This window comes from Cryptomeria japonica, chromosome 7, assembly GCF_030272615.1.
Source record: "Cryptomeria japonica chromosome 7, Sugi_1.0, whole genome shotgun sequence".
In the NCBI taxonomy this organism is placed as follows: Eukaryota; Viridiplantae; Streptophyta; class Pinopsida; order Cupressales; family Cupressaceae; genus Cryptomeria; species Cryptomeria japonica.
In genome coordinates, this window is record NC_081411.1 from 784,456,153 (window position 1) to 784,467,711 (window position 11,559).

The 11,559-nt window shown below is 29.9% G+C and overlaps 1 protein-coding gene across 1 annotated transcript; it reads left to right on the forward strand.

The window, feature by feature from the left end:
* The first annotated feature begins 2,823 nt into the window (after positions 1 to 2,823).
* Positions 2,824 to 3,978, forward strand: LOC131068902 (transcription factor MYB17-like). Its single transcript, XM_058004188.2, has 3 exons — positions 2,824 to 2,956; positions 3,131 to 3,260; positions 3,348 to 3,978. Exons 1-3 carry the CDS (start codon positions 2,824 to 2,826, stop codon positions 3,976 to 3,978), a joined length of 894 nt encoding a protein of 297 aa, XP_057860171.2.
* The last annotated feature ends 7,581 nt before the right edge of the window (positions 3,979 to 11,559 follow it).

The following is an 11,559-nucleotide window of genomic DNA, read 5'->3' on the forward strand; positions in this document are numbered from 1 at the left end:
AGTATATGGCATATAATTTTACATGACTGAAAGAAGGAAATAACTAAAAATTCAACTAACTATAGACGGTAGTAAAAATTTCCTAAACATTACAACATTAAAATTAAATATAGAAATTTCCTAATCTGGTAGAAATTGCTAGAACATCTATAACATTTTGAAAAAAAAAACGTTGGGAAGACTTCAAAAAGTCCAGTTTTTGAGTATTTGACTTTGTGATAGGTGAAAGAAGAGTGAATTCTAAAAGCATTGGAAGCTTTGATTTGTCCCATTCAACATCAACTGAGTAACAAAGGAGTAAACAAAGAGAACTAAATCCAAATGACACCCAATTCATTTGATAATGATTTGAAGCTTTTATGTCAAGGGAAAAAGAAGTTGATTTGAAATGGTCTGCAATGTTCTAATCATAGAGTAATAAATAGCATTAGGCGCTCTCCAAGAAAATTGATTTCTTTTAGTCCTATTAATCGAATCACCAAAGAAAGTATCTAAAGAAATCATCCCAAAAATAAAGACCTTGCTCCAAAATTAGAGAAAGAGTCCTCGAAATAGTGATCGATGGAAATCAAAAGATATTGCTATCTTTTAAAACAAATATGACCACAATCAACAAGAAAGTAGGTTAAAACTGTCATAGGAGATCATTGCAATTTGGCATTGGGAAGATGTTCATTGCCTTAACTATTGAAAAAAAATAATGAAGTCACCATCCCTGGAATGTATAGTTGTTGTCTAAAATGTCATTCAAGTTTGATCCATCATAGGCTCTGGAAGTATTCATGTGCTATCTAGGAAAGTGTTAACATATTAAAGAAGTAAAGAGATCACAACTGAGGTCAAAAGGTCATCAAATAAATTTTGAAATCATCCATCCTAAAATAGTATAAAATTTAAGGAGTCATGATAAGAGGTCCTCCCATTCTATAGCCACCTCAAAGGCAGATTGTGTCATAGGAGACAAAAAGAGACTATTGACTAGATAGGAAGATTAGTAGGTTCAAGGTTCCTTGAAGCCATATTAGTCTAGGGAGATTTGAAAATTAACAAACCTATCCATCAAGACATTAAAGAACATTTCCATCCTGGTTGTATTCAACTTTTAGTTATCAATGCTAAAATAGAAGAATTCAAGGTTTTCAAGTTAACCCTTTGCTAATTCCATTTTTGTGATTGGAGAAGGCAATATAGGCAATTTTTTAATCCCTTGTGTTGGTCTAATGACTTTCCAAATTGTACCAAGTCCTTACTAACATTAACATCCTAAAAAATTCTCACATCTAGATGAGACCTACTTGAGAAAATAACATGAACAATTTCTTCATAATTAGTGACTGTCAAAAAAGGTAAATCCTCCTTGCCACTATATGACAAGTGAAATAATTGATTTAATTGAGGATGACTAGGCTCCCTTTTTTCTTTTTCCCTCCTAAATTGTTGGTTTCATTTGTTGGTCAAGCCCATAGTAGTGACACAATCATTTTGACAACATTTTTAGCACTCAATCAAACAATCATTATAAACAATCAGTTGAATCAATTCATTCAATTCAAAGACGAGGTATTTGAAAAAGGTTAAAAAAAACAAAAACTAAACACCATATTTACATCAATATTTCTACAAAATCTAGAAAATAATTTTGTAGTGGAGAATTGGTTGTGAAGCCTATTTGACTCACTTTTTCTTGATTTTGTTGTTTATTGAGATCAAGACCCTTTCCTTCTTATTTATTAAAAAAAAATCATTTTAAAAATATTTTCAACATTTTTATTAATACATAATCTATGTGATTATTCAAATTATAAACCTTCTTTACATAATTTTACTTTTAAAACTTCCCAAACATAAATAATAATTCAAATAAAAACTAAAAACAAAAGATAAAACATAAAATATTCATAGCAATATATATTCTTTATACTATAACTTTTTTATATGAAATTGACTGAAATTATTTTTCATTTGATTGTGCCTAAATCCTGTCGAAGGAAATGGTCATGTTTCTCATCTCCGTTCACATAATAGATATCTGTAAATTTAATGACAAAGAATTTGAAATTTAAAGATAATTTAATTAATATCGAGTCCATCGAAAGGCAAATTCAAAGAGTGCTTACTGTTGATGCACACTGTTTTTCTTGGATGCTTACCACACGTTTCATACCTCATGAATAAACCTCACAGAACATCACGAACAATTCATTGAAAATTTGACCATTGAACATAAGATGTTTAAATAAAATAAAATAAACATCAACTAATAATGTATATAATATTTCCAACATCTACGCCACAATTATCGTGGGTTGTTAAGTTTCTAATTATTGTTTCTTCCAAGTTCGTTCTGCGTATTGATGGAGCATTGGCCAGGTCTCCATGAAGACTAAGCAGAACGTGTAAATCAAAAGTCAAATGCCTACCGAACCACCGATCAAGATATAATAAAAGAAATACAGAGATTGGAGATGAATAAAATGATAAATGGAACTATATAACTGGATAACATTTCTCATCATTTACATGTTGATAAACCACAACTCTGTAATATTTCTCCTCAGCAGGCCAATATGCCAATATGCTCTAAAACATCTACTTAATCCGTGCATTTAGAGAAATTTATTATCCTAATATGAAAAAATTGCATCTTCTTGTGACTAATGATCAGTGAGTACTCTCATATATTGAAAAAATTAAGTGAATTTCAGCCAAATTTATACTTTGGTGAGGGATGATTTGAGAAACCCTAGAGTGCGTATAGCTTAGAGTGAAACTCTTACTAGAATTAGATTGAATATTTTTAGTGGTTGTATTATTGTAGAAGATATGGTGAGAGGTCCATGTTGCAATGGAAAGGAAGTAAAGAAGGGTCCATGGAGCGAAGAAGAGGATCAGAAACTCATCGACTACATAAATAAGAACGGCCATGGTAATTGGCATAAGCTTCCAAAGCAAGCAGGTACTTTTGCCTTCATTCATATCACCAAGTTGCAGATGGATATTAGTTCAATTTTAGTTTGGATAATTAGTTCAATATTTGAAGCCTAATTATTTCGTTGAGTTAACATGCTTGTTATATGTTGGATGATATGTATTTACATAACATTGATAAACTTTGGGTACAATGGTTCAGGTTTATTGAGATGTGGAAAGAGTTGCAGACTTCGTTGGGCCAACTATTTGCGACCTGATATAAAGCGGGGAAGTTTCTCTTCTGAAGAAGACCAAATAATACAGTTCCACCATGCAAGGCTCGGAAACAAGTAATTTCAGAAAAAAAACTTCAATTTATTTCATATGTTTAGTATTGTGAATAAATAATTTTTTTTGACATAGGTAAAATGTTTTAGGTGGTCCGAAATAGCAAAGCAATTGCCAGGGCGGACCGATAATGACATAAAGAACCACTGGAACACCCATCTGAAGAAAGGGTTCAAAGACACCAATGGATCATTTGCATCTCCATTATCTTCATACTTTTCCCTCCTGGAATTTGAAGCAAGAATAGGCAGAAATTTGATGAACCTATATGCCAGAGGAAGTATTCACTTGGATCTTAAATTACCAAGTTCTGCATATCAATCTATTGGGATGGCACCAAGTTCTATTGCATCTAGTTCTATGTTTCAAGAACAACAAGTGCTGAACTCATATAATTCTCAATGTTTGGATAAGGATTCTATAGGAGAAGATCAATTCATCCCATGTTCAACAAATATCAGCGCTCAAATGCTTGATCAGAGCAGTAATTTTAGCTTTCTGTCAACACAAGTTAATTGTGGGGATTCTTTATTTCCTTGGGTATCAAGTACATATAATCGACCTGGTGAAGCACAATCGCCATCAATTTCACAAGAGCTCTGCCTCAATTTTACAGAATTTACAAACAGATCGGATGAAATGGTTGAATCTCTACAATTTAGAGATTTTATTAATACAGAAGATGAAGAAGGGTATTGGCAAAATATGCCAAAGTTATAGGATAATAGTTGTAGTGGACTTTGATTATATCATGGCACGCCAGCAATAATTTGGCCTTATTCTATTTAAATGCATAATGTCCAGCGTTATCGATTCATAACAACTACCTGCGAGGATAGCAATATAAATATGAATTTTTGTTTTCGAATCTGAATTTGATGTCAATGGTAAGTTATCTTTCTTTCTTGATCCTAAATATCATTCTAGTAACTGTAATTATTTTTCAATATATCTAAGTAGATGATCAAAATTTAGTTTGATTTGATCCCTATAGGATTTGGAAATTAAAATTTTACAAAGTTTACCCAAAGAAGTTTAAGATTATCAATAGCTAGATGTGACATTTACATACCATTGATCGCATCGATCTATATTCAACGTTACTTACAGGAATTTATACAATAATCTTATTATAATAAGATTTAAAAAAAAAAATTCTTAAATTAGATACTTGCTATTCAAAACATGTGTAATTCAACAATATCAAACAGCCAAACATAAATATAAATGTCACATCACTACTTCTTCTTCTTCAGAGAGGAAAACCTTGAAGCACGAGTAAATATTCAAGAATATGAATAGCACCAAGATTGTCACAACCAAAAAGCTTATCAAATTAAATAATCCAACATATTATAGAAGTAAAAGGTCACTAATGATAGCCATCTATTAGTATTAAAAAAAAATCATTTCTTAAACTCAGTTTTTAACTTCTAAAACCTTAGAAATAATCTAAGATCCAAGTCTCAAGAAACTCAATTTGGGATTAAGGGTTGGATTTACTATGAAATAAAGGGCAACTTGAGCCAATGCATGAGAAAGGGAAAGTCGTCTTCTTCTTGGGGCTTTGTAAAGCTAAGTGGTCTAGTCTAAAGTTTGATTTAGGCAAATTATAGATGAATATAAAACTATTATTTGTCTTTAGAAGTAAACATTTCATGTGTATAATAAAGTTTATGTTTAATATTGATCTTTAATACTAATCAAGTTTTAATTGATAGTTTAGTAAATTAAGATTTGTATATTTTTTCACTTTGATATATCTACTATACAACAAAGTCAAACTTAATGCATATGTTTTTTATATTCTAGAATTCTAATGATATGATATTTAGATGTTCAATGACTTGTACAGTTCATTAGGATGTTTCTTCTATAGCTTTTATGAAATGATTTGTATCTTTTGTTTATGGTCGTCTTGGTAGTGGTGAGGGAATAAGACACTAAATAATATTTTATCTATTTAATTTGGGCTAAATTTTTAACTTAAGAGAACATAAAGATATGTAAGAAAGTATAGACTAGTAAATTAAGAAATTATTTGCAATTTTGACTAGCCTTTTTCAAGAAACATTATAGGCTAGTTGTATATTAGTCTAAAGGAAGAAAGCTTACCTAGATAACAAATATTTGATTAAATATTTTATAATAATTTTTATGCAATAAATAGATAACAAATAATATGATGTTAAAAATCTTTCTAGAGGCCTCCCAATAGGTTTTAAAATTTATTATTTATACCAACTAAGAATACATATCATCCAATATAAAAATTGTAAATGAAGCAATTCAGTACAATTTTATACAATCAATTGATCAATGCAAATTGATGTACATTAATATGGTCTTTACTTCAAAAAATTTCAATGGTTTACATGCATATTATCATTTCAGGATCATGACATACATACTTTATTTTTTATCATATCTATTGTGTCTCAATGGTGGAAATTTGGGCCTCTCCAATCTACAAGAAATAGTTTCCCCTCCACTAACCCAAATACCCTCTCTTCAACATATTATGTTATTAACCATCCTTAAGATAGAGTTCTAAGCAATAGCTCACACATGTAGGAATAAAGAAAGTGGGTGGGTAACATAAAAATGGAAAATATCATTATCACCATTGTTTTTATTATATTTTATTATATTAAAAATAGTTTGAAGTTCAAAACTCTTGTTTTTATAGCAACAAACATCGAAAGGTATTCCAATTCTATCAAAATAGAAACCATTATCACCACACAAGTACAAGTTAAACCTTTATTGTTTTTATAACTTGAATCTATAACAAAGATTGAAAGAATTTTTTTTTTTAAAAAGTAAAACAAATCCTTTAAAAAAAAAAAATAACCTAAAACCTTACAATATTTAAATATCTTATTTTTTACTATGATTTTATCGACAAACTATCAAAACAAAGAGAGATACATTATAGAAGCAACCTAACATGATGCTTTCAATATATTAAAAATAAAGCGAAAAGAAGCCACTTAACATGATGCTATGGCAATATTGTTTAAATGTAGGAAAAATGTTACTTTAATGCTACTAATAGACAAAAGTAACCAAATTTTTATGAAATATTATTTATACTTTGAACATAGCCAAATGAAAACCTTTCCAATGCATCCATAAAGTCAAATATTATAAAATCCATGTAAAATTGCTTAATCAATCCACTTAGAAATCTTATCATAATTTCATGCTCTTTCCATACTAGAAGATGTATTTTTCCTATATTGATTATGATAAGAAAAATATAAAATACAACAAAAATTTACAGAATGGCAAGGTTTCTGTGGGGAGTCTATTCCACCGCAAAGATCTACTTAAAAACTGGGGCTTTCTGTGTGTCTATTAGGCTTTGAATCGAAGCCTGCCTGACAGAGATGATACAGATTGGAAGCTATGTCCGCTCACAAATTGGAATTGGGTGAGAGGCTTTGTGATCACATTCACAGCATTTTCAGGGCTATGCATCTTCTGCTTTATCATACCACTTATGAGATTTTGGGCATGGTCCTCCACAATGAAATTGAAGATGAACCTCAAGGGTCAAATAATTCTGAAGACATGGAAACCTGTTAGGTTGCTGCGACTAATGATCACATTTTTTGTTTTAATGGATGCTTCGGTTGTATTGCTCTTTGTTAGGAGTATTTTGGAATTGCCATGGTGTTTTTTCGACTGGTTAAGCTTTCTCTTTGTCTTCCATTATAATTCTCAGGTGTTTATAGTTGCTTTATCGTCTCACTTGTAACTAGGAATGTGGCTTGATTTCTTCTATTTGCCCTTCACAATGTCTGTTTATTCTGGGATTTTTGTTTTAAGCCACTTTCTTCTTGGGATTACTTCCCCGACTATGCTGTTCTATCCGCACAATTTTGGCCTTCAGGGATCTGTTGTTAGGTGCTCTTTTTTATGTAATTAATCAGTAATATAGTATCAGGCCTTGTAGATTTTACAAAAAAAATAAATACTATAAAGCTATTATTAAAATGTTGGAAGTAATGAAAGTACCTACAAGGTAATTCAGATTCTCTTCTACAGTGGCAATCTAGGTATAGAAAAAGTCAACTAACAATATAGAATGAATTCCTTTGATTAAGCTAAAGAACACCCTTTGTAATAATAACTCACCTCTCACAAAAGCTAATAGCTAACTTTAAATGGCGCACTACAAAATAGACCAAAGCCTATTCCTTATCACTTTTAAAATATTTGTTTAGAACTTAACGAAAAGTTAAAAATGGGCCACCATGATACAGTTTTGAATCTTTCTAGTCACTAGTGGGAATCATTCGGTAGAATATACACATCAAATAAGAAAAATGAGCATTATAGGAAGATATGTTGCCATTATGTAGAAATAGTCACACTAAGGCTACGGTAATGGCACAGTGACCAAAATATTGTAAATGAGGCCATGGAACCTTAAGAAAACATAAAATACACATGTTATTATAAATATAGATATCATATATAATTTCATTCATACGCATGTGAAAGATGTCCTTGTACACATATAAAAGTATTCAAAAACTTGAAATTTGGATGTAGGCTAATGCTAGTACTTGTTGTGAATGTGTAGCTCTTATAAGTACTACAAGAAGATTGACAAAATATTTGGATGCAAACCAAAAGAGAGAAGGGACAACAAAATAGGGGACATCATATATATAGAAAATAACATAACACATTACAACATAAAAACTAATATTTATAGATAAAGTGTTTAATGTGAACAAAAACATGAAAGCTAAAGTGCAAAAGAGGATACATAAAACATTTAAGACTAGCTACTTAAAACTACTAAGATGCAATCATAAATAAAAAATTGATTTTATGTGTTTCTACAAGTAGTAAGAAATAAGTGTTACAAATCAAACCCTATAAAAGATTCCATGACCCATTATCTTAGAAAAATAAGCACCATTTTTTTGTCTCAATCGAGGACAACATTCATCAAGGAAAATGCTTTTACACTCAGGAAAATACATGTGTCAATTCAAACTTGAAGGAAAAAAAGGGCCAAACTAGTATACCTAACTTAATATTAATTCAATACCACTATAAAAATATACCAACTCATGGTTGAGAGTCATAAAATATTATAGAAGCATTGTCACTAAAATCATAATATTACTAGGTCCTACATGAAAAGATTTATTTGTGTATATGATGTTTTTTTAATTTCTAATCCACCTCTATTGTAACTTTCTCCTATGTTGATCCTCGGGATTATTTAGAAAACCTATGAAAAGGATCAAATTGATTAAATGAGTCCTCTAGTGAAGGAAAGATACATGAATATGACTATTGGTAGAATTGGTATAAAATCCTTAATCTATCACAATTCTAGTCAAGGTACAAAATTTGAATAGCAAATGTGCTCTTTCATGATTTCTCTATGGTGAAAATTTGTGTACAATAAATATTTGGATAACAATGACTCTTATATATTTCTCACATTTACAAATGCTTCAATCCATATGTCTAGAAATTCATAGTGGAATGCTATTTGAAAATCATAGATCATGTATCTTGGGTAATCAATGATGACAAATAGAAAAACTTGTAGTCAAATTCCTAGATTAGACTAGTTCATTTGGATTAGTTTGAAGAATTAATTGGATTTAAAGAAGCTATAGAAGATATTTGAAGTGATAAAGTTGTAGATTATGTAGAAAAGTAGATGATTATTAAGGTCTATATTAGGATTTGAAATATTTAAGGTTTGTCCCTCTAAATGATCAATCTATTATAAAGATAAACAGGTATAAGTAGGAAAAAAATAATTTTAAATGAAAAGGACAAAATAACTTGGTGTGACTCCAAATCAAGTTCTTACTTGGCTAACCTTGGTTATGAAATCCGCAATTTAACATTCAAATTCATCAAGTTTCCTACACACCTTTACTGAAATACTCTAATACTTTATAAGGTTATAACCTTTTCTTGGATGGTTATTCATTCAAAATATCTTCATTCATCTTCATTCATCTTCATTCATCTTCATTCCATTGGTATCTCAAGCCCTCCTAGATGCCCAAAATGTAAAAGAAATGAGGAAACTAGTAACCATCTATTGTTGAACTTTCCATTTGCATTTGAAAAATGAAAATAGTTATGCAATAAAATAGAATGCATGAGTAATCATCAACTGATTGTACTATTTTATTTTTTTCAAATGATTGTGCAACAACATGCTCCAGGTTAGTCTACAGAATGTTAGTCCATCTATGCTTATCTCGCATATTTGGAAAGAGTGTAAGAAAAGAATATTAAAAGATGTAAAATACTTTACCATATAGGTTCTCTTAAAGGTGGAACTTGCCATTAGCAAATTTCTTAGAGTCAAAATTGTGAGCTTCTATACTTTACAATATAGGTTCTCTTAAAGGTGGAACATATTGTGAACTTCTATTAAAGCATAAATTTAAGAGCAACTTTAAATAATCTCAAGCGTTGATAACTGCAAATAAGTAGAAAAACATTGAATTTAGATGATGAATCAAAACACAAAAACGAAAATTGAGATTTGAAAAATGAAAACGCTCACAAAAAGTTTTTGATTTAGTGCGAGTGATCAGCCATTTATGAAGGGCTTAAAGCGCATAAGCTATGAATCCCACAGTACTGCTAAAACCAACAACATTGAACTATCGAACTAATAATATAATTAGAGAAGATTTAAATGAATACACCGTTTCTTTCTTATCCTTCTATCCTTTTTCTATTGATGTTTGATGGGTACTTTCATAGTTGACTCTCGTTAGCGTCCTCTTCAGAAGAAGAATATTGGTTTCTTGTGTAGAAAGAAAAGAAAAATAAACTGCTAGGCAATAAAGTAATACGATATTCATTTTATCAGAATAATATGAGTTTCTACTGAGAAACATCTGCAACATTTCATGGAAGAAATCTAGTTTTCGTTTTATATTGCAGAAAACTAGATGTTGACATGTCAACGAGCTCGCTCGTAACGTTGTAATGTTTTTAAGATCACCATCACTGTGTGTTGGAAGCTTCATTTAAGTGTTTGCTTCCACGAAAAGAAATTAGTGCAGACAAACCCGTGTACCTTTCATACTCATGGATTTCTTTTTTCGTCCATTTTATATATGTATATCTAATTACGTGGAATAAAATAAACCTGTTTCATTTTCACAATTGACTTGGCTTTCATCTCTACAATGCTTAGTTTCTATGTAAACTAATTTTGAGTTATTAAAATAAAAAGTGGTAAACAAGGCTCTCCAAAGGGGACTCTTTAATTGAAAATGGTCAATAGTTAATTAGGTCGTGAAGAATGATTGGCAGTTGTGTGGAAACGGCTGTTATTCTTTTAGAAATTGAGATGATTAGTAATATCTAAAAATATCCACAAAGGATAATAGAATGGAAGGAGTACTTAAAAGTTTATCTAAATAAAATATTTTAATAGCAATTAAGTAATTAAAACTAATAATAAAATTCAAAATATTTTTAGATGTGAAAGAGATTTAAAATACAAATACATTTATTTGGACATATACCTGATTTTATAAATCTCTATAAAATCTTATATTTGATGTTATTATCTTAAAGTCTTGATTTTTACTTGGTCTATTATATAGAGAGCTATTTTATGATATTTTAAGCAATGAAGGAGGTTATAATTCAAACAATATTACAAAAAACCTTTTGTTTTTCTTTATTTATGTATGTTTATGCACATTAAAATAGAATAAATTGATAAAACAATGTATAAGCAAATCTCAATTGTACACCTAAGTGTACTTAACTTACAAAAAAGAGAATGTAAACTAAAAAAGAGAGCAACAATAAAATTCTCTTGTTACTAATCTATTGATCTCATGTATACGTTAAACATTTGTTCATGGAGAGGATGGATGTAGTTGGTCAAGAATTTTAGGAGCTGTGACCTTGCTTTGTATTTAATTATCACATTTGGAAATAGTTTGAGAAATATGAAAATAAAATATTTAGTGACGATAAATGGTTAGTATGGAATTATAAGAATTTGAAATTAGAAGAGCCTAAATTAAATCCTACTTCACATTTTGAGGGTTGGGATTAATTTTATTAGGTAAATGACTAATATTTTAGGTTGATTTGGGTTTGGATTCAAGGTGGCTGAAAATGTGTGGATAATATTGAGGGTTGACTCTAATTAAGATTTGATAATTTGTATTAAAACTATTTTTTTTTTATTTGATAGTCAGAATTAGAGCATTTGGATTGATTTGATAATTTGGATGGCTAGGATTAAATTTTGACTTCATTTGGGATTTT

What these genes read in the sequence shown, in the direction of transcription:
- LOC131068902 (XM_058004188.2), top strand. Translation starts at nt 2,824, where the DNA reads ATGGTGAGAGGTCCATGTTGCAATGGAAAGGAAGTAAAGAAGGGTCCA. An exon ending in TAAGCTTCCAAAGCAAGCAG is followed by an intron (nt 2,957 to 3,130) that starts GTACTTTTGCCT and finishes ACAATGGTTCAG; the next exon opens with GTTTATTGAGATGTGGAAAG. An exon ending in CATGCAAGGCTCGGAAACAA is followed by an intron (nt 3,261 to 3,347) that starts GTAATTTCAGAA and finishes AAAATGTTTTAG; the next exon opens with GTGGTCCGAAATAGCAAAGC.